At 51.1% G+C, this 27,351-nt stretch overlaps 1 protein-coding gene and 1 long non-coding RNA gene across 4 annotated transcripts in view; one reads left to right on the plus strand and one right to left on the minus strand.

The window, feature by feature from the left end:
• Positions 1–27,351, plus strand: part of SHB (SH2 domain containing adaptor protein B) — a 148,289-nt gene that overhangs the window by 120,675 nt on the left and 263 nt on the right. Inside the window, exon 7 of one of the 3 annotated variants that reach the window (XM_082468688.1) lies at positions 12,377–12,515. Coding sequence is in view for 2 of the 3 variants with exons in the window: in XM_082468686.1 (XP_082324812.1) it covers positions 12,377–12,560 (184 nt within the window). In the remaining variant the exon portion in view is untranslated. Of the gene's footprint in view, positions 1–12,376; positions 23,712–27,351 lie in introns of those variants that run through there. The other 2 variants (XM_082468686.1, XM_082468685.1) reach the window with 2 other exon arrangements.
• LOC309663979 overlaps positions 1–27,351 on the minus strand; it is a 141,282-nt gene that overhangs the window by 37,166 nt on the left and 76,765 nt on the right. The gene's annotated exons all lie outside the window — the stretch shown is intronic.

Raw genomic sequence — 27,351 nt, forward strand, 5'->3', positions numbered from 1 at the left:
CTTTTGAAAATCCACACGCTGCTTACGGCCCTGGGCGGCTTGAGGACCAGCTTGTCACATTCTCAGCACAGACTTTCAGGGCAGGGGCAACAGTTCAGCAGTGTAGGTGTCACTGCTGCGTTCCTACCAGGCACCAGGCCTTTGACTAGATGGGGAGACAGAGGCACATCAGACTCTAAGCTTGTAGTCTAGACACGGGGACAAGAATAGGTGACTGCTGTGATGGAGGGAGGTGTAGCAGAGAATAAGTAAGGGAGGAAGAAAGTGAGTCTGACTGGGGGCATCTCAGAAGGCTTCCTGGAGGAGGTGGCATGTGGGCAGGGCCTAGGACGATAATAATGTATTGGGAAGTAACAGAAAGGTAGAAGGATGATTAGGTTTGGTATTAGAGGAGAGGTCTCTGCAGTGTCCCCTCTCCCTGTGGTGCTAACTCCCTGTGGTGCCAACTTTTCAATTGTCCCCTCCACGTAAGCCCCCCATGGCCCAGGTGACTAATAATATTGTGGACAGAGATGTGCCTTGTAAACTCTGAAGTCCTAGTCAGCTCTCTCTCTGTCTCCCCACAGCTTCTGCATCTCTGGTCCTTTATCTTTTCCACAATTCCTTCCCACCCCCCAACTTGCCAAAGAGTAGCCACGTGCCCCTCATTTCCACCTGACACTAAAGGTGTGTACCCCACCCTCGCTGAACACAGCCTCCCAGGGAAAAACGCATTTACACGGTGCCGGGCAGGCGCTTTGCAGTCCCTGGGACCTGGTGTTAGAAATTGAAGAGGCTTCTGCAGCGTATCCTCTGAGGCAGGTAGAATTGTGCCAATAACAATAATTAATAACTTGGGGCACTATATGAGTTCTGACACAAGTAATGATGAAACCACTGCGGCGGCAAATGCATGAGGTGGTGTGTGCTGGACACACCCACCTTTCAGATTCACAGTCTCCAAATGGGAGCATAATCCCGTTTTGAGTTCAGATTTTCAGGCTAGAAAAATACTTTTTCCTGTCCTCAATTGTTCCAGTCTTACCCCCTAAAAATCTTCTGTGATGAAACGAGGGTTGACTGTTTTACTTTTGTGAAAGTTGTGCTTTTAAAAAGCAATCAGTTCCAATAGTAAGTAACTTTTGGGAACTCAATTACTTGCAGCCATGCCGAAAAAAACTGTAATTAATGTGGTCAAACCCTAGCCAAATAATAAAATGAAAGCTTTGTTGTGTATCAAGGCAGAAATCAATTTCATTAGGGAGCAAAGAGCCGGAGATTTAATTTTGAGAAAACTCTCCACCCCGTGGACAGAGGTTGTCAAGAAGCTGCCAGAATGAATGCCCAACATGAGAGGATTCGCCCTCCAGAGCCCAGATTACTAAGAGCTGGCAGTGACCTTTCAGAATTACATTTGCAGACCTTCCAAGTGTGGCCACAGCCAGTGGGGCTTTTGCTTCTTAATGTTCTTGGACTGGTGCCCCCTTTGGTTTGGTCAAGAGGTGCATGTTGTCTGTACCCACTGACGCTCGCATGCCAATGAGATCCTGTCCCTTGGGATGGGGAGGAGGAGGAAGACAGAGGTGGACTCTGGAGGTCAGAAGACACCAGAAAGGAGTTCAGGGAAGGCTCAGGGTGTCCACATGGTGATGGAGTCGTGTCCAGACAGCAGAGCTAATGGCCAAGTGGGACATACCCATTGGGGACACTGTCCGGTTGCAGGCCAGCATGTGTATGAGAGATTGTGAGCAACAGGGGGCACCAGGATGAGAGAGGACAGCTGGAGAGGAGCAGCCTCAGGTCTGTGCCTGCTTCTGTATTCCGCTGTCCAGGGGCCCTTCCCAGGGCAGGCAGAGCAGCTGTGGCCTGCTGGAATGTGCTAAGTCACATTTCAGCTCAGAATGTAGAAGGACTTTCTCATGGTCAGAGCCATCAAAGGTTGGAAAAGGTTGTACCTGTAAGGAGTAAGCTCCCCAACACTGGGGGTAAGCCACAAAAGCTGAACATGAGATGTGAATGTGGACTTTGCATCATCAGATAGAATTAGAATGGTGGTTTTCAAACTTGAATGTGCATCAGAATCTCTTGAAGAGCATATTAAAAGCTGATTCAGGTTCCAGAGGGGCCCAGGGAGTCGTAAGCTTAGCAAATCCCCAGGGACTTTGATGTAGGCATTCTGGGGCACATTTGAAGAAACTCTATATTTGAGAAACCTGCACTCCTCTTCCAACCCTGAAACTCTGGGATGTCTGTAATGAAGGTCAGTCCTTTTGTTTAATATCTGAATAGTCATTCCTTCATTGCGTGGTGTAAGCATCTCCTACGTGCTAAGTTTCAAAGGTTTAGCAGTTTGTGGGACCTCGGTGGTCACCTAGTTCTCTCCCTTTGTTGTACAGATGGGGAAACTGAGGCCCAAGAAGACAGGAGCCAGGGCTGGGACCAGGTCCCTGACATTCAATTCAGAGCTCTTTTCACTTGCTTTCAGTGACTTTAAGGAATATCATAAAGTCCTCCCCATTTCACAGATGAAGAAACTGAAGCCCAGATCCCCAAGGACTGTTGGGAGGTTTTCCACTGAAAACCACCATCACCATCATTCACATGATGTGCAAAAGGCCCTTGGCCAGGGTGTCTGGGTGGCTTAGAGTCAACTGTGTGCCTTTGAAATTCCAGGGAGGAAGAACGGACCCTCAGGTTAGAGGCAGGACCACTGAGCAGGTAGGTCTGTTTTAGCTTTCAGTTTTTAAAGGCCCTCCTGGATTTTTCCTTCTTTACTTGTTTGAGTAAAACTGTGAGTTGGATCAGGTGCTTTGTGGGCGAGTCCCCTTCTTTGCTGTGCTAATGAATCAGTTGGTCAGTTAGCAAGGGACGCCCCAGCCAGGAAAGGAGCTGGGTCTGCAGGATAGTGAGGGTAAGCACTGTGCTTTAAGGACAAGGATGAGAACTGGGGTGTGGGGGGATTGCTGCCTTCTTCCCCCTCCCTGCACGCCCACCTCCACCTTCCACCTTGTCACAGGCATCGCTTCCTACTCTGAGCATACAGAGGCTATGGGTAGTGCCCAAGAATCCCCTACAGCTAATGGCACGGGGGCGGGGTAGGGGGGGAAGGGGCACATTCTGGATTCACTGGAGAATGGGAGCAAACCTCCACCCCTTTCTGGGCCTTAATGTCATCTGTAAAATAAGAGCAGGGAAACACATGGTCTCAAAAGCCTCTGCTTGGTGTCTTGTCTCTCTCAGAAATGTTGAATACAGAGCAATACACACAATACTGCCATAGACCAGTATTTTTTAAGCAGAGAAGCTTCTTTCCTCATCATTCCCATTCTGTTTTCATGTGGACCCTGCTGTGTAACAATGTGCTTTTGAGAGTGTTGTGAAATACCACTCCATGTTTGGGAAAGTTGATCTCAGGGTCGTAAACACCATGCCCATAGTCACCCAGTGACAGAGCTAGGGCCAGAACCCAGGCCTCCCAACCCAGCCAGGCAGGCTGCCCAGCTGGAGGATGTGGTCCTGCTGCCAACGTGGCCATGAATGGCAGACCAGGCAGACAGGGAGACACGCTCAGTGCTCAGCCCGGGCAGCACGGAGCCAGCAAGGCAAACCAGATGGGCAGCAACTTCTACTCAGGCTCCTGCAGTGCAGGTGGGAACAAAGCCATGTCAGAACCCCTAGCCTTAGCACCTGCCAAACTTGCTCATGCACCATCCAGCTCGGACCTCAAGATGGTTCTTACGGGTGGGCAGTGAAAACTCCATCCCACAGATGAGGAAACTGAGGCTTGGAGAGAGGCACAGCTCAGAGTGGCAGAAGGGGACTCAGACCCAGGTCTGGGTCCCCCTGGGTCTGCAGGCGGTGGTCCCTTTGCCCTCGTCTTGCCTTCCTCATCCCGGAGTGCTCCCCTCATCTCACTCTCCAGCCTCACCTGGCTCAACCCCAGGTTTCCAGCTCCCCTTTTGCCTATAAAAGCCCCTGTGCCCCTCAAAGTCCTCTCCATGGCAGCTGGTGCTTACCCTTATGGCTGCCTTTGCCCAGTCCCTGTTCTGGACCTTCCTTCAGGTACCGTGTGTTCCCCCTGCACCTGCTGGTTGGTGGTGAAGTGGGAGTTGGCCCTTGGAAACAGCCTGGAGCCCTTTGCAGCCCTTTGGCAAATTCTGTGTTGTGTCTTAAGCCCTTTAATAAGGAGCTGGATGACTAACCTTTATCAAGTGTTCATGCTTCCTTCACACAGGCATTCTCACTTCTCCCTCACAACTACTGTGCGGGTGGACTCTTTGTTACTCCCATTTCACAGATGAAGGATTTGAGGCATGGGTGACTAGTGAGTTGCCACTGTTGAAATTTGGGGCTGGATTATTCTATGTTGTGGGGTTGTCCTATGCAGCATCCCTGACCTCCACCTGTAGATGCCAGCAGCTCCCCTGTCTCCAGACACTGTCAAATTCCTCCAGGAGGGAGGTAGACTTGCCCCAGTTGAGAACCAGTGCTCCAAGAAGAGTATGGGTGGAGAGAGGCTTGTCCTAGTAGAAGGAAACCCCCCTCTACCCCACCCCAGGCCTGAATGCGTTCTGTCCATCCCGTTGGCACAGATGTTAAGAAGCCTTGCTTTTGCCACTGTGCTGTCCTCAAGCCTGGAGATTCCCTGTACCTGCATGAGGATAGCCATCCTGCCCTGCCTTAGTCCTCCTGGCCGAGGCTGGCACACCCTCCACACCACTGTGATATCTCTCATTAGCTTGAAAACTTCAGCACTGGAGGAACCCCCTCTACCTTTTCCAGACGGGGATGCTGAGGCCCAGGGAGAGGGGACCTGCCCAGCCAATGACATCAGTGGGATCAGAGTTTGAACCCAGGCATCTGACTTCAGTTCAGCCACCACCATCAACCCCACATGCTTCAAACACAAAAGGGTCTTTGTGTTCCTGGAAGAGTCCTCTTTCCCCTTCCTAAAGCTCTGAAACATTTCATGTCACCCCTCCCCCTGCCTCCACCTCTCCCCTTGCAGTTTTCATGTGCACTTGCTGGAGCCTGAGGACTGATAGGAACACCGACCAGAGAGACTGCAAAAGTCATCCAGCCTGCCCCCACGCATCATTACCCTCCCACTTACACACCCCCAGTGATGGGAGGCTCACTCCCTCAGCTGTCAGTCTAGATCATTAAAATTCTCCTGCCTGACACTTTGTTAGTCTACTCCTGAGAAAATTGCCCCAGATCAGTTCATTTTGACCTATGCTGCTTTGCGTGGCACAAAACAAGCCTTATGCCTCTCCATGTTTGCCGCGAGATGCATCTGCCAGCTCTCATTCTGCCTGGAGATGGCTTTTCATCGTGATTTACTGAAGTCCCTCTCCCTGCTCCGCCAACTTAGAGCTTGAGAAATGCCCGGGCTTCCTGGGGAGGCTTATCACTGCCAATGCGCTTATTGAAAGTCTAATTATTTGGTTGTAAATCAAGTTGTTTCACTCAGCGGTGTTAACATTTAGATGTTTGTTCCCCATAACTTGGCGCATGTGTCTTTGGCTTGTCCCCCTGAAGGCTATTTCGGAAGGCAGTGGGTGGCATGTGACCTCATAAGCCCCTTCCCCCAGCTTCCTCAACCCCTAGAACATCTCAGCTGGAAAGGGCCTCCGTGCCCCTCACCCCATGCATTGCACAGTTGGAGAACCCCGACACACAACTAGAAGGACTCACGTCCTGGTCCCCTGGCTCAGAAAGCCCTGGTGTCCTCTCGCTGTGACTCAAGCAGGTTGCCTCTCCCTCTGGCCCTTGGTGTTCTCGTGTGTGCAGTGGGTGTCTTGCAGATAATGCCAGCCCTCCCAGCTTCTTTGTGAAGCCACAGGTTGGTCCAGTCACAGACCAACGGCAGCGGTGGCAATCACATTGTACACGTTTGTTCTGCCAGGCTCCCAGGCCCTGTGCTGGTAGTTCACAGCATGTGCAGATGCCAGCCTGACATCCTCAGGAGATGTCAACCAGGTTCCTTTCCCCTGAAGGCCCCCATCACTTGAGATCTGGGTATGTTTTTCCCACAGCAGGCAGGGCTCTTCTCAGAACATGCTTCTCTGCAGGCACTCATGAGTGTTTCTGGAGTGGCTTGTTTCACAGATGTGACGAGGAGTTTCTCTGTAGACACTTACCCAGCAAAATATCCCATCTCCCAGGAGGTCAAAGAGTAGACGTCCTGAATCAGAGCCATCTGCTTGCAGAGGCAGCGTTGCTGAGCAGGGGACGGGGTTATGGCAGGAAGTACCTGTTTTGTAGGCCCCTAGGTGGCCATGGAGGCAGGAGGTATCTTGCCATGGTCACCCTCCAGGCTGGCTCCCTTGGGATGCTCCCTCACCCAACGTCACAGCAGATCAGCATTAGAGCCGGGCCTAGAACTCACCTATGCCCAGTTAATTCGATACAAATGTCCGTGTCCATCTCCACCCCGACTTGGGTGCCCACTTGTGGGGTCAGAAGGACCTGATGGGCTGGTCTCATGCCCTCTCCACGCTGATCACAAGACCTGTGCTCCGAGGGCTCTGAGGGTGAATGCTGGTAGCTGTTGTCATGCTCATGGAGAGCAGGTGACACCTCCCTCCCCTGAGAATCATCCTGCAACCAATTGTTGAGGGCTTTCAGATGCCCAATTTCATCCTTCCTCTCCTCTTAACCGATCTGGCCTCAGGAATCTTTGCACAATGTAAGATTCAACATTTTAATTAAAATAACCCACAAGAAGAGGAAGAGATGCAGCCACTTTGAGATCTGCTGGGCCCCAGAGCATGGAGGGGCTGGGCCCTCAGGAAGACGTGGTTTCAGGAGGGAACTTGCGTCACATTCGTTTTGTTTATCTAGGCCTGGGCAGGGGCATTGGCTGGCTCTGTCCCCGGGAATGATTTCTTGTAGAATCCCAAGGAAAGAAAAAGGTTTGACCCATTCTTCTCTGTGGCCTGTGGCTTCCCTCAAGTGAGACTTCTCTTTCCAATTTGAGAGGCAGGTGCCTTTGTACCCCCTGCAGAGGTGACCCTCTAGGTTCTCCCCATGGCTCTGCCCCTCACTAAGCTGGCTCCTCCTGGGACCAATGCTGACCAGGCAAAGCAGCCACCGTGTCTGGTCTTGAAAGAGGCAGCTTCTACCCTGGCTGGACCGCACTCGGGAACCTGGCGGAGTCGCCACCAGCCTGCCCTCTGGAGCTTACAGTCCAGAGAGGAGGATGCACGGGGCCTCATTTCCTGGCTCAAGATAGACGCTCACTAGATAGCTGCTGGGTGGATGGATGGACAGCTGAACGGCGTGCTCGGCTGTGTGCCAGGCATGTGCTGAGGGCCCAAAGGGGAATAAGGCTTGACCTGCTGAGAAACGTCCCAGTGAACAGAGTTCCTGACCTCAGGAGCTCACAGAGCTGCAGGGACCTGGACACCTGGATCCGTCTGGCTGGGTGGCTGAGCGGGGGAAGATGAGGCTGCAGTGGTGGTGTCAGGGCCCTGAATGCGTACCACAGGCTTCAAAGTCAGACAGACACAGTGAAATCCTGGTCCCACCGTGTCCCACGGGACAAGGCACACAACCCCCTTCAGCCTCAGTTTCCCCATCTGTAAACAACGGTAGTCACACCAAGCAACTTATCAACCTTGCCGTGGGCTTAAATGAGGTAACATGTAGCAGTGGCTCAGCTCAGTGCCTGGTGCACAGTGGGGTTCGAGCATTCATTCTGCAGTGGCAGTGGGGAGCCCTGGATGGTTTTGAGCTGAGGTACAACGTTCTGGGGCATCTCAGTGAAGAGAGCTGCTCCCCAACCGCCTTTCAATAGAGGTAAACCAGAGATCACCTCTGTGTGTGGTTTCCTGTAACCAGGTCCTACATGCTAGTCCCAAAGGGCAATTTCCTTGCCTTCTCCTGCATAAATATTATATGCAAGTATTTTTAAGTCACTTCATCATGAAAGGAAGCGATTTAACATAACTATTACCCAAGATTCTTCATGAAATATGCATCAAGCAATTAGGTCTAAAAGCAAGAGGTGAGGCCTCGCACCCCGTTCGGGCCAGCAGCTGCAGGCTGAGTGATGTTTTATTAAAGCCCATGATTATGAGACAAGGTGGGGTCTGTTATTAGGCCCAGCGTGCCAGGCACGTTTGATAATCCTGGTGATGAGGAGGTGTTTTTGTGATGATAATGAGCCATTTGAACGCCCTGACAGCCACAGCATCCCCAGCCTCTACCAGCCTTACAAGACTCATTAGTCAGGTCACCCACTGGAGACACCCCTAATTGTGACTTAGCTCTCGCATGATGTCCTATCAAAGGAGATGGGGCTGACACAGGAGCTTGGCAGGCGGCGGCCTGTCTGAGCTCCCCGGGGACCCATGCCTTCTCAGAAGCGACGATGGGAGGTGGCCTGGGACCCGGCCCACCTGGCCCTGGACGCGTGGGCCCCAGGTTCTTGCCATAACCTCAGCCTACCTTGCTGTGTGCCTTGAGCCAGAGTGCTGCTCTCTCTGACCTGTTTCCTCCAGGGTACCCCAAGAGGGTGAAACGAGATGGTCCCCAGGTTGCTGCTTGCTCCAAAAGCAGCGTCCAGAGCACCGCAGCGTCCCTGGGCATGCTGGTTGTCTGATGCACCCTCTCTTCTCCCTGGAAAATTTAATCTTTTCTCTTCTTGTGCTGGATGTCGTCTTCTAAGTAGAGTTGGGAGTCTTTAAAGCCATCCCTGGCAGCTGTTTTTAAATCTTCAACTGTTGTTAGGCGGCACCTCACTCGTGGGGACCTTGTGACCGATCAGGATATATCACTGCAGCACACCCCGTAGGTATGTGCTGACAAGGCTCTGCCTGACCTTTGCATAAGTCTGGGTTTGACAGATTATCTCAGAAAGAAAGCCTCCTTACCTCGCAGGGCCCACCAACTCCGTGTGATCGTCCCTCCATGGCTGGGGGCTCCGCCAGTCAGGACACACTGTCCCCGATCCCCGGGATGGCCTTTCACTGCCAGCCCCTATGCTGCTCTGACCCGTCATTAGCCCTGCAGGGTGGGTGTGGTGGGGACTGAGGCTCAGAGTCAAGGAGTCACTTGCTCAGGCTCTGATGCCTCTCGCCCACCACGCACCCGGCCTCACGTGGAGTGTTGGGGGCTAAGTAGGGCTCTCTCCTGGAGCTGGACAGCGCTGAGGTCAGGAGCGTGGGCTCTGGGAAAGGCCCACCAGGGAAGGAAGCAGCATGGCCACTGCTGATTGCTGTGTGACCCCGGGTCAACCACCTCCCATCTGAGTCTCAGTGCTTAGCACATGGCCTGGCTCACAGGAAGTGCCCAGGACACATCAGCCTGAGGGCCATCCGGGCCAGTACCCTGTGACAGCGGCACTGGAGGCCGTGGGCAGCAGTGGAGGGGTGTGGGGCGTGAGGCTGCCTAGACCCCTTCCTGCAGGAAGCCCTCACCGCATGGGCAGCAGATTATGCTCATACACATGGAATCCAGGACGTTAGGCCCAGAAGCACCCTCAGAGGCCATCCAGTTAGTCTCCCCATGGATCCAGTGGGGGCAGGGAATGAGCCCAGTACGGTCCAAGGAGAGCCTCAGGTCCAGAGAACCAGAGGGTGCAGTGCGTGAGCCCAGGGGGAAGGGCCGTTCCTGCCGGGGCTGCAGGGTGAGGGCCAGCTCTCCCTCTGCTGGGAATGGTCAGGCCCTGGACTCAGGGGTCACGGGCCTGAGTTCTCTGCCTTGGGCTCCGAACTTTGTAACTGCCTGCCCCCTCAGTACAGCCCAGCTCAGGGTTATAAACTAGTGTGTACTGAAATACGAGCGTCAGAAGAACTAACAGTAGGCCTGGAGAGTCAGAAGGGACTGCGGGAAGGTACCAGCGGCTGCCTGGGTCCGTTGAGGTGGAGGCATTAGTGTGAAGTTTCTAATATCTGGTGACCTCGCAAGCCCTCGGCCTGGGAACAGAGGAGCTTCAGCTTCTGTCTCTGGCTCTGTCCTCTGTTACCACCATCCCTGCCCACTTCCCTCGCTGAATATTTTAAGAACAACGGGTGTGAAAATATCCCATTAACCCGTATGAGTTATTTTCTTTAACCTCCTTAGAAATTAAATCAGCTCCCCCTGCAACTTTGTACCTGCAGTGCCATCAGAGCTTTGGCGTTCAGACCAGCTCACAACTGGTTGCTGTGATCTAACACATCCTGCGCTTTGCAGCCCCAGCTGTAGACTGTGGTACATAAAGCCCAAAATATCACCCCACACAGAGGGCATGACATGTCCAAGGCCACACACACCCGCCCATGTCACTCACCTGCAGCTCCAGCTCTGCTCTCTCCCATACACACCCCTTCTCCAGGCAAAGCTGAGCACGTGGTCTTCAAGAGTGCAAAGCTTTTTAACTGTCCCCGGTTTTTTTAGCCACACAATTTCAGCCCTGCATTCAAGCAATTACAGTCCTTTCCAGGCCAGCACAGATTTGCCATCTCTCCATGGATGTGGGTAGCAGATAGCGGAGTCTTCACACAGAGGGAGTTGCACGTTTTTTCACTTAAGGCGCGCACCAGTTCCTTTCTAACGGCTTAAGCAAGTGTGCCTCCTCCTTCTCAGATGTGACAAGGCAATTCTCCGATGAAATGACCCTACACTGAGGAGCAGAACTTGCCACAGGCTCTGTAATTAGAACATTGTCAGCCTTAAAAAATCTTGATTTAAATTTCAGTTCTTTACAGGAATTATTCTCTCTTGAAACATAATTGCTCTCCGAACGATTTCCTTTAAGCTAAGGGTGACATCTCTAAATACGTTATTATGAGCAGATGTATTGCTCAGTGCCTGCACTTCATTAAACATTTGCTCTGCCCATTTGAAAATGGTCCTGGAGTCCAAATTGACGCATTAATAGAGCAGGCGCCGTTGAGCGTGGGGAGCCCGGTCCTGGATGGAAGAAATGTGGGAACAGCTGAAGCAAGAAGAATCAAAGCTCAGACGGGCTACAAACTGCAAACCTGTGTCCACACGGAGGTCTCGGCCTTGCCTGTGGTGGGCCTGGTCTCCCAGGAGCTGGGCCTCTAGGGCTGCTCACAAGTTATCAGTGCCCAAGGATGGGCTCTGGAGAAGGCTCAGGAGGTCAGAGCCCCAGCTTTCTCACTAAGTGACACACCCTCAGTAAATTTGGACTGTGCTTTGGAAACCAAGCATCCACAAGTGTGGTGGCTAAATCTTGGAGCTGAGTGAGCAGGGAAAGGGCAGCCTGAGCACAGGCAGGTTGACGGAGGGGTTAGTGACCCCATGTGGCCAGAGTCCTGAGTGGGAGGCGAGAGAGGTCTGCTAGGGCCAGGTGGAAACAACACCCCACCCAGCATGCTGGTGCAGCTGGCAAGCTGCGAGGGTCACGGACATAGGGCTCTGCTCTGATCTCCGAGGAACCCATCCACTACCCGTTTCAGCAGATGCCGAGCATGGTGGGCACAGAGCCTGTGCAGTGCTCTGGAGCTCTCAGGGGAATTGAGAAGATGGATAAGTAATCACAGTTCAGCAAGGCAAGTGCTGATGGAGGCGTTATATCCTCTGTGCAGCTGGAAGAAGGAAGGAGCTCTGCCAGTGGGAACCTGGAAGACTTCCTGGCAGAGACAACACTCAGCCTGGGCCTTGGAGAAGGAGGCAGGCAGGGTTTACTGAGCAGAGAGAGGAAGCACAGACAGGAGAGTGCCAGCGTTGGGGCAAAGCCGGGGAGCACACATTCTCCCCAGATTCTATTGGCTTAAACTAGTCACGTGACTACAGTGGCTACAAGGGAGGCTGGGAAATGTAGTCCCTGGCTGGGCAGTTCCTTACTACTGAAGAGAGAGCATCAGTTTTTGGAAAACAGCTCGCCTGTCATCCTGCCACACTCTGTTTCCTAATCTTTAAACTGGGGGTGATGACCCCTGTCCTGCCTACTTGTCAGGGCACTGGGGACTTAAACATTGTGCCTGCTAGGCAAGGCTTAAATTCTCATCTGCATCAGTAATAGGAAGAGGGGCCAAGTTTGGCGGTTTCTTTGTTTTCCTGAGGAAGTCCCTCAAAGCTCCCGAGGTCGAAAGACTCTCCGGCAGCCGTGTTTGCCGCTGATTCCCTGTCTGCTGCTGGGATTGAGGGGGCTCTTAGGTGCAGCTGCATTTCGGCCGATCCTGGACTCTGTTCCTGGCTGGGAGAGGTGCAGCTCAAGGCTGCTTCTTGGCTGGGATCTCTTCTGTCCCAGGCAGCAAGGAATCTTCACACCTTAGCAGGAATATGGCCAGAGGGAGAGTTCTCTCGAATAATGAGTGTGAATTCATGACACACCTCGGTTCAGAGCAAAAGTGAGTAGCTCTCTGGGAATTGCTTTCCTGATTGATCTTGGGCCTTCGTCATTCTGCACATCCTAATAACCTCTGCGCTTTGTTCACAGGAGCAACCAGGGCTTCATGCACATGAAACTGGCCAAAACCAAAGAGAAATACGTCCTGGGTCAGAACAGCCCCCCGTTCGACAGTGTCCCAGAAGTCATCCACTACTACACCACCAGAAAGCTGCCCATCAAAGGGGCCGAGCACTTGTCCCTCCTCTACCCCGTGGCTGTGCGGACCCTGTGAGCCCCTCCCTGCCCTGTGACGGGGCCCAGACGTGGAGGAGCCGGTGGCCCCCGCCGACCCGCCCGGCCGCTGTTGCCAGCCGTGTCCAGTTTGTGTCGTGTGTATGGTACTAGCACACCACTGCATGTCTCTAGAATGCTGTTGCCACTCACGGGGGCTGGAGAAGGCCTGGATAAAGACTGAGGGACGGCCAGCTCGCCACCGCAGCCCCCACCCCCAACCCCTCTTCGAGTTTCTGTGAATTAAAATATTTGCAAATCCAAAGAGAAGCCTTCCAGGATGAACAAAGGAGAGCAGCTCCGAGGGGCGGGGCGGGAGCTCCCGGGGTTGCGGCTCTTTGTTCTCCAGCTGTCAGGAATTCACACCTGTGTACGGGGTGCAGTTTTCCCACTGGGGCCCCACTGGTGCTGGGAGCCAAATGCTGGTGCTTTGAGAGCCCTGAAGGCCCCGGGAATCCCGCCTCCCCTCTGGTGTGTGTGTGTCAGCGTGTGTGTGCGAGTGTGAGCACATACGTGGGAGAACATGGCCACACACAGATGTAAGCCCACTAATCCACTTTTAGTCATTCAGCGTAATCATTAAGAGATCTCCAAGGAATCATTGTGCAGTCAAAAAAAGGATTCAATTATTTATGAATAGGGTGTGTAAATAAAATAGTCATTTAATATATATTCTTATCCCTTTTTTTAATATACTGCAGTGGGTCTCTGGTGGGGGGGGCAGTGCCTACCTGCGGGTTTCGTCCCCAGAGCAAGGTGTGTCCCCTCTGGGCACGCGGGAAGGAAGCAGAGCCCCCAGCTCAGGGCTGGGGCAGAGGGGTTTGCTTTGCCCCCTGAGAGTCAAGCTGCAGGAAGGGGCATTCAGGCTCCAGCAATGGTAGCCTCACATGTTGACTCAGCGCCCATGCTCCCCCTTCTGCCTACAGCAGTGCAGTGATGGCAGGTCCGTGTTAACCCCTCAGGTGCACAGCACCCAGCGGTGCATAAAGGGCTTTCCCCATTGACTGGGGTCACTGCTACCCTGTGAGGCATTTAACATGTGGGGAAAAGGAGGCTCAGAGAGGGAAAGTAGCTTGTCCAAGTTAACACAGCCCATAAGCAGAGGACGCTCTAGAGCCAGTGCTTTGGCTCTACATCATGGCCTTGCTGTCACCCTGCTCCTGGGAGAAGGCAAATCCTGACCTCTCAGGGGACATGGAGCCGGAGCTCCTGGTCATCCGCACTGCCTCCACACAGATAAGAACACCCGCACACACACTCCCACACTCCACCCCTATGTAGCCCCTGCCCTTGACAGGAGCGGGGGTCTTGCTCACGTAGAGCAGACCCTCAGTGAGATTGCTGTTACTCAGTTCCCCTTCCTTTCCCTCCCACCCACCTACCACCGCACCATGCATGTTAAATGCAATGGAAGAAATAGAAGAATCCCACCCAGCAGCATGAAAGGCATGGCTTCCATCCACTGAAGGAGGTGCAAGGGATCCAGAGAGAGCACAAGTGTCAGCGCCTTCGCCAAGCACACCTCAGTCTGCCTGCCAGTGGTCTGAGCACAATGGAAGTTTGGAGACCATCGTCCCCGGCAGGAGGGGGCTGAACCGAGTTTGAACATCACCAGCACTGCCAGGCCTTCCACGATGCTTCCGACTCACCGTTCACATTAGAGACAGAGGCCCAGCGAGGAGAGAGGACTTGCCCCGGCCACCTGTCAAGCCAGGGCAGGGCAGGACTAGAATCCGTGCCCCTTTAGGTGGCTGCCGTGGATTTTAGTGGGTTGTGGCCAAAGCTGTTTCCTTGGCATCTGCTTCCTGCCCAGTCCAACTCTTGGGTCAGCCTCCCGAGTCCTTGTCTCAGTCCGGGCAGCCCGAGACCCTCCCACCCATGGCTCCCACAGGCCCGTCCACCTCATGGTTGCCTCGTTGCCTATGGCCTGGGTCTAGTCTCCAAAGCCTCAATCCTGACCTTTTACCTGCTTTGCGTTTTCCAAAACATCCTTTAAGGCAGGAGTACCTGGAATGATTCACGCTTTCCTCTTTATTTATTTATTTTTCTGGTGAGTGAGACGATGAGTGAGGAGTTGGCACTTATCCAAACAGAGGTGCCGAAGGAGACTGGATCCCAAGGATCCAGTTAGAGGTTGGGGACGAGGAAGGCAGCCCATGGAGCCGGGGGTGGGGTGGATTTTGCATTAGTGCCTCGTCCTCCAGCAAGTGCAGATTCCCACAGGGCCCTTCCTGAGGCCACAGGTGGGGCAGTGCAGGAGCCCACGACCCTTCTCAGTGGACAGTCTTCAGAGCAGACCTCTCCTCAGAAGAGGCTCTGCCTGTGGTCTGAGGAAAAGCGAGGCTGCTTCACCCTCTGGTCTTGCCTTTGCTCTTTTAAGGGATTCCTGGGCCCTCCCTCCTTCCCCTGCCTTCGTCTTCCTGAAGTTTCCCCGGGAGGCCCAACCGCCAGCTCCCCCTTGGGACTGAGGCCGGCAGAGGAGCCAGCTTACAGGATGGGAGCTGCTAAAAGGAATTTTTTTCCTTAATTTTATGAACCTCTCCCTCTTCTTCCTCTAATTGTGACCGTTTCCTCTGTCGGCGTGTATTCATGTTTTCTTGGACATCTAACAATTGAAACAGCTTTTCCCTTTCAGAAACACTCACATTCAGGTTACTGGCGTTGGTTTGGGTTTTGTTTTGGCTTTTTTTTTTTTCATCTGCTGCCAATTAATGGGGGAAAAAATGAGCTGGATTTCTTTGAGGGAAAAAAAAAAACCTCCCTGCCACACAATATCTCGCCTCAGCATTTTGTCTCAGAACACAACCTCTAGCCCCTAACAGGCTGCGTTGCTCAGAGCCACAGGACTGTTGGGTTTTTTCCCCTTTCTTTCCCTCCATCGCTGGCTTCATTATTGACCATAATGTCCCAACCACTTTAGCAGTAATGTCCTTGAGCACTGAGGAGTCAAGGCCCTTTGGGCAGTGCCCCGCCCGCCCCAGAACAAGATGACAGCCCAGAAAGAAAGGAGGCTTTGTGGGGAGAGATGGCCCACCTGCCTGTCAGGAGAGAGGCTCACAGAGCACCTCTTCTAAAGAAAATGGTGAAAAGGCTCCTCTTCAGGAAGCTCAGCCAATCCCAGCTGAGCTGTGCCTCCCCTCCCAGGGCAGCTCCAGGCTGGTGCCCCTCAGTGGCCAGTGGGTGAGCAGAGGGGAATCATGATGTAACTTCCAGCAAGGGCCTGGCCTCAACAGGTGGAGCCCTTGGCAGACGCTCTGCTTCTCCTACAGTCACAGGACCTGGAGATTGCCTTTTTAAGATTTGGAACACCGAGCTCTGGCCGGCTTCAGGGAAGTGCTTGCTGTCACTTGACCAAGGGCCCAGCAGGGACAGACAGCCAGGCTTACCATGTGCTCTCACAGACCCCAGGGACAGTGCGTGCAGAAATGGGCAGACAGGGCAGGCTGGCATTTGGAGTTGGCCCATCGATGCTTATGAAGGGTCCTGGCTGGATCAGATGGTCATCCAGCAAACTGCCATGTCTGTCTCTACCTTCCAGAATCGGTTACCAGCAAAGACAAATGGGGCAAGTTGTCCGGTGGAGCCAGCACAGCCCAGGGCTGTAGATGCAGGAGCACCTTCCAGAACCCCCCAGAGACCCACTCAGGTACCCTCTAGGCACTGACAACCCCCAGCCCCTCCCCTCTCCTCAGGGCTGTTGTGTCACTGCCAGGAGCCTTGGGACTGCCACCTACTGCGAAAAAGTGTCCTGTAAAGATCTACTGATACAATAATTCTGTGCGATAAGCTGTATAATGTATATTTAATGTGAAGCTTTTAATACACAAGTGTCTTGTTTAAATGTACCTCACTGAGCACGCATGTTTTATTTCCTTAAAATGCAAACGTGTGCCCCAGGATCTAGTTTGATTGCCGCCTACTCGCAGAAGCTGAAGTTCTGCCATCATCCCCCAAAGGTGGATCTTGCAAGAAGAAGGAACCTTCCTGCTTCCTAATTAAGAGGAAGCTAGAGCCCTAATGAGCTTGTTAAATGGAAACAAATTAATTTGTTCAGCAAACATTTGTTAAGTGTCTACCAGTCCTTGGGCCTGGTGGATACAGAGGAGAATAGGACCCAACCCCTACCCTCAGGAAGTTTCCAGTGTGGCGGAAAAACAAACAGGCAACTACACGTGATGTAATAGAGGGGGGCCGTGGGTGCCCAGATGAGGGGGAGTTGAATCTGCTTGCAGCGGGTCAGGAACAGTTGGGCCTTGGCGGATGAGTAGGGAGCCTGGAAGCCTGGTGTTCCCGGCAGAGGTAACAGGTGGGGGGATGGTCGGGGGAGTCAGATAGGCCTGGTGTGGCACAGCCTGCGTGGTAGGAGATGGCAAGGTCTCTGGGCCTCCGAGGGCTTCATCCGGTGGAGGTAGAAGAACAGAGCAGGGCAAGGAGAGGGGCGTTCATCCCCTTGTGGCAGGAAGTCATTTTTGGTCTCCCTGAAGACTAGGAGATGCTGGCCTGTTTTCTGGAGAGCGGCAGGCAGGGCGTGACTGGCACACTGTTTCCCATTGTGTGCCCTCATGCCATCATCATGATGATGTCCTTATGCAGCCTGAGCAGGAGGGTCTGCAGCCCAAGCCCCTTCCTCACACACAGGTCAGCACCTGAGGAGGCATAGGGACTCCCGGCTCGCCTGGAAGCCTGCTCTGGAGTGGAGGCCGACCCCCACCTGGCCCTGGAGGAACTCACTGCCTCTCCCTCTCTCCCAAGGTTGTGGCCCGCTGTGCCCCAGTGGGCCTCTTCCTCCCCCACTACCCCCAAGTCTCAGGCTTCGATTCCATATTCCAATGACCCAGAATCCACACCTCCAACTCCTAAGCCCCTCAGAGCACGCCTCCCACCACGGCACACACACACACACACACACACACACACACACACACACACACACACACACACACACACACACACGGCTCCCTGTTCAAGGGATGGCAAAGCCCTGGCATGTTCCTGGGCCCACCAGGCCAATGCCAGTGCTCTGTGACCAGGAATATTTCCTGAAGAGAGAAGAGAAAAATGTCTCTTGTGGTCACTTTTATGTTTGGGGGAGTTTTTTATTTCCATTTTGGTTCAATTTAACAAACATTGAGCATGAAACAGGGCCTGGAACGAGCTGGTGACCTGGAGCAGGAAGCTGAGCACAGGAAACATCTTCCTCAACTAGTCGACAGGAAGTGGTGGACGACCTGCCCTCCCTCATCTATGCACAGAGACCAAGCGGCGTGGGCCGGAAACTGAGGTTCAGAGAGGGATAGGAGGTTGCTCAAAGACACACAGCAAGTCCATCTCCACATACCACGGGTGCTTGAGGGTGGCCAGCTCAGAGGTTTACCCTGGCCAGTGCAGCAGCTCTGGGAAGACTGGGGTAGGGGTGGGGATTCTTCTAGGACAGAGTTTATGAGCCAGTTCCTTCTCTCTTGCTCCCTCCTGAGTGGGAGCGTCCCAGCCTCCAGTGACTAGTATCATCTCTGGCTTTGGGGGACAGTTTTGAAGGGGCCATGATCTGACTGGGTGGCAGGATGTCACCAGTGTGGTTCTGGCGCCCTCATGTGGTTCTCTTCAGCATTGCAGCCAGTCTCAGGGGGAGGGAAAGGCAGCTGTTAAGTCACTTGGCCTGTTACAGAGACAGAAACTGAAGCCCAGGCTCATATCCTAACTCCATCCTTTCCAGCTGTGTGACGTGGGCAATGTGCAAAAAGCTTCCATTTCCTCCACCGTAAAATGGCACGAGAAGTGACCTCACGGGTTATTGCAAAGATTACACGCAGCGTTGGATGAACGCCCTGCGCATGCCTGAGCTTTCGTCAAACTTCAGACGTCAGCTAGGATGAGAACAAGGTGAGCTTTCATAGGAAAGGCAGGGGTCATTACAGCCACAGGATTTCAAAGGAAAGAAGGTCTGGGGTTCCAGGAAGGCTGGGGCATTTTAGGAGGTGAAAGAGGAGTGAGTCCACTTTACAAATTAAAAATGCCCCAGCTCTATTGAACATCATGAAGGATCAGCGCTCAAGATCCGTTTCCTCTCCAGACTGAAGTCCAGAGTGGCTCTCTCCATTCCCCCCTACCGCGGCATCTTCTGCTGCCCCATCTTTATTTATTTAAATTAATGCTAACATACTATATTATTTAAATAATAAGCAGCTGTTGTGTTTACTATTTAAATAATTGTCACATCTGTTTATTTCAGTATTGAACCTATTTATTGTCTTTATTGTTTAAGCATCAAATCCATGCAGTGTCTTTACTGTTTAAATATTAAACACATATCATGTTCATTATTTGTCTGTCTCCACCCACTAGAATGTAGACTCCACATAAGCAGGGGTCTAGGAGAGCTCCTGGCACATAGCGGGTGCTCAATAAGTATTTGTTAAATGATTTAACAATGGTAAAAGTTCCCATTTACAGCGGGCTTACTGTGTGTGCCCTACACGTTGTGCGCACACCGGTCCCCCACCATGAGAGCAGGTGAGAAACTGAGGCTTAGAAGGTGAAGTGGCTGCTGGGAAAAGCATCAGTTCAGTTTAGTGGTGGGGGCCCTGCATTCCTGCTCTGTACCTCACACCCCAGAGGACAGTCACAGCCCAAAGGTTAGCAGGATCGAGAGGGAACTACAGAGTCCCTTCTTCCCAGAACAAAAGAGAAGGGTGACATTTAGAGCTTCGGGTGACATATTTCCTGAGCCTCCATTGCCCCCTCCATGCCCACCATGTGAAGGAGAATGAGCCTCCGTCGTGCTGGGTCTGCCATCGGGGAAGCCTCCCTCAGGGAGGCAGAAGGTGGGCTCAGGAAGGATCCTCATGCTGAAGTGGGGATATTGAGGCTCTGAGAGGGGGAGAGCTTTGCCCCAGGTACAAAACCAGGAAGTGGTGGTTCTAGGATTCAAACCCAGGTCTGCTGACCTTGCAACATGCCACGTCTAGTTCAGTGCATCCCACCTTTGCCTCATCATATAGTTCACGTGGGCCTCTTGTAAATTACAAATTCCTAAGCCCTTCTGGGAGATTTTGAGTCAGTAGGTCTTGGGTGGACACCAGGAACCTGTGCTGGTAACAAGCTCTTCAGGTGCCTTATGATTAGAGAGTCCTGTGTAAAGGGCCAGTCTCCCCGCTGCCTGCAGCTCACCATCCACAGATCCTTCCCCAAGTGCCAGGCACCAGTTCTCAACAGTGTTTCTCTTCTCAAAAATGGTGGAGGCGGTGCAGTCCCAGCCTCACCTCTCAATACATACTGAGCTCAAGCAGGTCACAGGACTTCCCTGAGCACACAAATGATGTGTAAACCAGAGGGAATGACTATCAAGTAACTGCTTGGACGACCCAAAGACTATTGTGCAAATGTTTGATGTTGTTTTATTGACTCAGTCCTTGCTAGATAAAAATGTGTTTGTATTTCACAAGTATGTGTCACTTAGATACCAAGTAAAGTGTCCCAGGATCCCACCCAGAGGTTGGCAATTGTTCTGAGCCCTGAGAGCTACCAGGGGGCATAGGCTCTGCCCGTAGGTGTGCCTGGGACAAAGGCAAAGTTGGGGAACAGGAATGAGGTCAGGGAGAATGAGAAACCTGGTGTCTCCTTCCTTACACACTTCTTCCCATCCCATGCTTCTTCTGGAGCCCACCTTGTTTTAAGTCCTAGTCATGCTTTATGGGTCACCTCTTCCAGGTAGCCTTCCCTGATTGCAGCTAGTGCATTTTCGCTCTTCTCTGCGCACTCACAGCACTTGGTATATGTCTGTTTCAAGCCCTGATCATTTCTCCTTAGGACTAGACCCCAGTTTCCTCTCTGGGCTGCAGGCTTATTCACACACACATTCCTGAGCCCTGCAGGTCCCTGGGTTTCAAACTTTAGGTTACTATTATGGGTCAGGGTATCAGTTTAGAACTGTTGCTTCCCAAAGAGTTTGAGAAGAACTGCCTGAGGCTTGTGTTGGAGCTAGAGAGGCCAACTGGCCTCTCCCCCGGAAATTCTGACTTCATAGTAGGTCTGCTAGAATCTAGCTTTTCAATCTGTAAAGTGCATACGAGTCATAAAGGATAGCACTGTGGGGCAGCTCTGTGTCAGGTAGTTAGGTCAGGAAAAGCAGCAAGAAACCTCTGTGTAAGCTGAGCAATGAAGGGTGAACAGGACTTTGCCATGAAGCAGGCAGAGCCTTTGAGGCACAGAGGACATTGTAAAAGAACGCAGGGACGTGAACCAGCAGTGGCTGGCCTGTGGCTGGAGCCTGGGGGTGTGAAGGGGAGTGGCTGAAAAGGGAAAGGAAGGTCACTGACCCCTTGCTAGGGAAACACTGCTGGTGACCTTATCTGGGCAGAGCCACTCACGGTAGCCAAGGCTCCGATGACAGCTTGCGTAAAGCTGTTTTTGTGGACATAAGGGCCCATAGAGCCTGAATGCACTAGACAAGTTTCTAGAAAGCATTTTGGTGGGAGGGGGAGGGGGAGTAGAAGGTGCTTAAGCAAAGATCCAACAGCAACATTCCCATGGCCCTGTTCCTAAGAACCCAGACCCTCTCCACCAGCATTTTATTTGGGCAAACACCCTTTTTGCCAAGCACTGAGCTGGAGGGTCAGAACCAACTCAGACAGCTCTGCCCTAGTAGGAAAGGGAGACAGACACCTTCACAAATGATTATAACATAAGCAGATATTAGAGGTGCCCCAAACTTTGTGCTATGGGAAGGCAAAGGCAAGAGCAACCAAGTTTGCCCAGGTTAATCAGAGAATGCTTTTCAGGGGAGAAGGCAAAGGGCCTTGAAGGGTTAACATGTTTGATTGCTGAGAGTCAGTGGTGAAAGGGGGGGAAAAGGTCTAAGAAACAAGGATTTGCAAAACATTGAGAGACTACGCATGGCTGAAGCACAGAACGTAGCTGGAGATGAGGTGAACAGATTAGGTAGAGGGGCCAGGACATCGAGAGCCCGTGAGCCAAGTTAAGGAGTTTGGATTTGTTGAGGAGGCAAGAGGGAACCCTTGGAAGTTTTTAAGCTGAGGACTGAGATGATCAAAACTGAGTTAGAGGATGTTATCTGACAGCTGATATGGAGGCTGGAGGTATGGAAAACAGTTTAATAAGAGACTGAAGAATGAATAAAACAATGAGTGGATGAGGACAGAAAAATGAAAGGATAACTTTATGATGAATCCTGAATCAGAAAATAGAGGTTTTTTATCTCTAACATTCACATGCCCAAGAAGAGCCAATTAAGGACCTGGGAGGTTTCTGACGAGGAACTAAGAGCTGGAGGAGCAGAGGCCAGCGCTGTGACCTGCAGCATAAAAGAAACGGACTGGCTCAGCTCCAGACGTGCGTGTGCCTGTCAACCTGGATTCCCCTACTCTTTCAAGTCTGTTGTCCCCCAATTGTGTGTTTAATTTCAATCTTTGCCTCCTCTTCGGGTTTTACCACAGGAGAATAACCTCTCTATTCTAATCTGAAATGAATTATTTATGCTTATGAACATGCTGGATGCCTGCCTGATTTATTTATTTTTCGAATAATACATCTGAATAGGAGTTCACACAAGACAGGGCAAACATAATTCTGACATAAATGCCTTTCCCCAACTGTTGCCCGATTTTAAACACTCCAAGCTACTGCGTGGCCTTGTCATTATCCTGTGGAGCCCCAAATCTATCTCTGCACACTAATTAGATGCCAGATGCCTGCATCTGACAGTCAATATTTGCACTATCAGACCCCACCACCTGACTTTTACAATCTTATCTCCTGCTGCTATGACTTTCTCTGCTAGTCCAAGTTCCACTCATTCATCTTCCAAGGCACAGTTCAAACACCTCCTCCCCTATGAAGCCATCCCTAGTTCTCTCTTAAGGGGAAAGGCCCCTCATGCATCTGAACTTCCAGAGTTTTTGTTTTTATATCCTTCGTTGGACTCTAAGTTCCCCGAAGAGAACACAATGGCACACAGTAGGTACCTCAGCAGAACATTTGCTGAAATTAGGTAGCATGATCTCTCACATCCCAAGAAGCAGTTAATCAGGCCAGCTCAAGCAGATGAGACAAAATTTTGGAGTCAATATCTACAAAGTGCTCTCAGGGGAAGTGGGCCAGGAGAGCCACCCACCTATAGCCATACCGTATTTCACTCCAGTGGAGTTGCTTATTGGACTAATCCCAAGTGAAGAGCATACGCTTCACATATTGGATGAGCCTCCTGAGGAGCCTCGCTGTTGCTCTCCAGGCTGACCTTTCCGTTTCCTTCAACCCCTCACATCTGTGTGCCTTCCAGTTTATAAGTTAGAGTCAGATCATTATTCCCAGTGATTCTTACAAGGGTCAAAGGATGCATGCAAGGCCGGCGTTACTTTTCAGAGATCTGGGGCTCAGGGACCAGTGACTTGTCCGAGGTCACCCCCAGCAAGGGTCAGGGCTATGACTTGATCTAGGCCTCCTAACTCCGGGTGCAGTGAAGTCCAAGACGTGCAAGTTGTCTGAGACTGAAAAGAAACAGTGTTTTTTAATGATTTGTATATTCTAAAGTACACACAGGTGTTCTGTGAACTGCAGTATCAGTAACTGACACAAGGCCACTCGGAGGGTTTGATGAAATCTAACCAAGGATACAAAGGGAAGCGAGGCGGGGACTTTCAAGGCCTAGGCGCACGTGCGCTTGCCACCCACACTATCACTTCCCGGTGGTCCTCCCGCAGGCTGCGCACTAGAGAACGCGTTGGCTGTTTGTGGCACGGCAAGGCCACCGTAGGGCAGCAAGGGTACAGTATTCCAGCAAGCGGAACCCGAAAGCCTGACAATAGGTGTGATGGGTGACCCTACACCTACCCTGCCGCGCCGAACCGCTGCCAGGAGTTGGCCGGCGTCACTCGACCCTCCGAGGGTTTAGAGAGAGGCGGTGCCGCAGCGTCTCCCTCACGTGACCGGGCTCGGCGGAAAAGAGCGCGTCACGCTCCGCCCTGAGCTCGGGTCGGTCAAGGTCTGCGCCTGCGCCGGCTCGGTGGCTCGCGGGCTCGCGAGCTCGCCAGCCTGCAGGCGGGTCGCTACCGGGCGTGGAGCCGGGCGCCCGGGGCGATGGGTGAGTACAGGAAGCGGCCGAGAGGAAAGCACGGGGCTCCCCCGGCCTCCGCGTGGAGTGAGTGGAAGCACGAAAGAGGGTCTGAGGAGGCCGCCTGCACTGCCCTCTGGCGCGGCCGTTGAGGACTCACCCCCCCCCCCGCGCGCGCAGTGCGCCCCCCCGGTGCGCCCCGCCGTTCCCGCGCGCGCCATCCCGGGTGGGACCTGCAGCCGCAGGGCCCAGCTCTTGCCTCCCAGCTCTGCCGCCCGCTGCCGGGCTTCGCTGGGCCGGGAGCGCCGTCCGACTGCCGGAACGAGCCTTTCCGGCGGAGGAGGCAGTGCGTTCATTTGGGCGCGCCCCAGGAAGGAAGGTGCCTCCCGGCGCGCATCGAGAGCGGGGCGGGGAGGGGCCGGGCTTTGCCTGCGGCCCGGGAGAGCGGCGTTGGGACCGCGGAAGGGAGCCTGCCCCCTCGGGGTCTGGGATTCCGGGACCCCTGGCTCCGTTGAATGTCCGGGACGGAAGGGGCCTGGTCGACCCCGTCCGCCACCCTCCCCTCCCCCTTACCACAGACCGGGGAAATGGACGCCTGGAGAGCGGTAAGTTCAGCCACACAGCCAGACAATGGTTATTCTGCGACACCATGTTGCTTCGCGTTGTGGGAAACTCGGTGGTACAGTGCTTTTTTTGGAGATGCGGGGGGCATTGTTGTTAACTGAAAATCTCTGTACCAATTATTTAGTATTAAGCTTATCTAGGTGGAGCGTGTCGATGCCTCAGCTATATTTACCCTTTTTGTTTGTTTGTTTTTTTGCTCCTTAGAGCTGTACACGGCTGGTCTTAATCCCCACCTTCTGTTTCTCTACTTGCAAGCTGTGAAACAGAAAACCTTAAATAAGTGTGTAGTGCCCTTTCTAGTCTGAGCTTCCTCTGACCTTGTTTCGAAAGGATTCCATAAAATCAAAGGGTGCTAGGACCGGTCAGGTCCGCTAGTGGTTCCAGAGCACAGGTCGGGCGCTTTGGATCTGGAGTCACCTTGAGTGCATCTCGGGGAAAGATCACAAGTTGTTACTTTTAAGAGGAGTGGACTTGTCTGGTCTCTCCTTTGGTAGATTAAAATAAGCCCAGAGAAATGGATTTTTAAATTGTAGACATTGCTTTGTATTTATAGTAACAAGATAGTGTCCTAACTAGGACTAGAACCCAGTTTAATCTTGTCCTGAATGCTGACTCAGACCTGCTGACTTGTGGGAGTTAACATCCTTTGAGAATTACAATTGCTTTCTCCCCAGTTTTTGCACAGAGACCTTTGTGATGGATCACATCTCGGTCTTATCCACGTGGGCTATAAATTACAGTGAGCATTTAGACTTTACACTGTTTTCTTATGCCACAGAAGTTTGACACTTGGAGTTGCTTGAAAGTCAACTTAATTAACTTTGTTTCCTAATGTTGACATAGGCTGAGTGTTTTAGGTAGCAAACAAATGTAAAGTTATGGTAGATAAATTTTGCAATAAATTGCAAAGAATTATTATACATGTTAAAGAATTTAAATCTAGAGAAAAGTTTAGCAAAGAAATTTAGTCATGTTCACAGAATAAACATGAAAAATTTTAAAGTCCATTGCTACAGAATACTGTGCACACTAGCCTTTCTTCTCTTGCCAAATTAAGAACCTATTCACACGATCCTGGTGTGTAGGACAAAATGAGGGGGAAAGCTTTAAATCTGTAAAGTCTGGAAAGGTTTCATTACATTCCTTTTTCCTATGTCCAGGCCTGTTTTTAAAAATCTGAGACCCTAAATGTACACTAATGTTCTTTAAATTTCTTAGAATAGTTCAGTACAGCGGTCAATAAATGACTGGCTAACTTCTGTTAGCCACAGTTTTCTATCTGTTTAATAACAGACCCAAAGAGTCATGACAAAACTAGTTGAAGTAACTTTAATTTGCAAAATTTTGGAAAGTAATGCAAGTGCCATTCCAGTAAAAATTAAAAGTGAACATGGACAAAATTTTGTTGTTCAAGTGTATAAGTAACTTGGTTTGTGTTATCAAGGAACATATATTGTTAAACAGCTGGTAGGTAGTGACTTTATAATTTAAAATATATTGTTATGTGTTCAGTATGTAAAAATGAAACTTTTTTACATTCATAAATTGTCACAACGTGTTATGGTATAATAACACATAAATCTGGATATTTCTGTTGATTTTAACATTTAGTCCTGAAACTGAAGAAGAGCAAAGCATTACATAAAGTATTTCTATGCTAAATTGTTTTTTAAATGTTGGTTAATCTTAGATTGGCAAGTATAGTACTGATAAGCGTTTAAACTCCTGTCTGGCAGCTGAAATGATAAGAAGTAAGGATGTAGAAGACTAATTGATTAATAATTATCAAATTTTGTACCCTGGCAAACTTCTCAAGCATTTATAGAACAATTTTTCTTAAAATGCCATTGATTCCTTTCACTGGTTAAGAGCACAAAATGTAACAGACAGAATGTCTGTTTTGAACAAATTAAAAAGCTGTGGGGGTTTTTTTGTTTGTTTTTTCAATTCCCCCTGAGTCAGATTTATGCATACTCAGAAAAGCTGTGTGTGAAGGACAGCTGTCATACCTAAGGAGTTGTATCTGAATTAAGGGAAACAGCTGTCGAAAGGGGAGTTAGCACAATTAGTCAGCAACAGGCTAACAAGTTTAAAAATTGAGTCTTCAGATGCTCCTTGGCACAATGCTAATACTACATGAAGTAATTCAGGTGTTGAGGAAGTCTATACAGCTTTTAGGAAAAATGCTCTTCTAGAAAAGCACGTCAAAACAATGGGAGCAGCAGGTTAGGGAGTTCCCACCTAGATATCAGAGCTACAACTTCTCATATCTGTGCTGGAAAATCCTGTTTTTCCTGGCTGGACTAAAAGTTCAGAACAAAACAGGGACATTTTTAACATTTCTTTCTTTCTTCATTTTAAGATCTCAGTTTCTTTCCCCCTCACCCTGTATTTCAGCATGATTCAGCAGAAAGATGGCTGCTTTTAGAAGTGGCTAGTTTATTTTTCTTTCTGGGGTGGGACTGTTATGGAGCCTGGATACTTCAGGCTCGTATGCATCATGACCAGTGTCCTGCTGTGGTCAAAAAACTTAGCAATGGACTTGGTGAACTTGGCTGCCTGCTGCTGCTTTGTTCTGCCACTGATGAAGGTCAACCTCAAGGTGTACTTGTCATCAAACCTTTTAAGACTGGAGGCTAGTTGCCAGATATCAGGGTCCATCCCTGCAGGATCTTTCCTGTGGGCCACGAGAAAGATGCTCTTCTCCTGAGCATAAATTAAGGATATGCTGCGATGCACGAAGCCTAAACAGGCTTGGACTCTGGAAAGGGTGCATATCACCCCAGGTCAAAGCCAGTGTGGTGAAGAAACACTAGATGGTACAGATGGTAAGGTGACTGCCAATTAGACCAAAACTCTCCATGGACTGTCTTAAAAAGTAATAGTGAAGGTTTTGCTTAAAGCAAAATACATAGTCTTAAACACTCAAATTATGAAACAAAGAATAAATAAAAATAAGAAATTTCCCTTCAGTAAATTAGAAGAAAATAAACCCAGACAAAGCAGGAGAAATGAGATGATAAAGAGGAAAAACAAATTTAAAAACTGAAAAATAGTAAAATTGGTAAATTTAAGAACTGGTTCTTTGCTGGGATGAGAGGAA

This window comes from Balaenoptera physalus (genome assembly GCF_965194825.1).
Source record: "Balaenoptera physalus genome assembly, chromosome: 7".
In the NCBI taxonomy this organism is placed as follows: domain Eukaryota; kingdom Metazoa; phylum Chordata; class Mammalia; order Artiodactyla; family Balaenopteridae; genus Balaenoptera; species Balaenoptera physalus.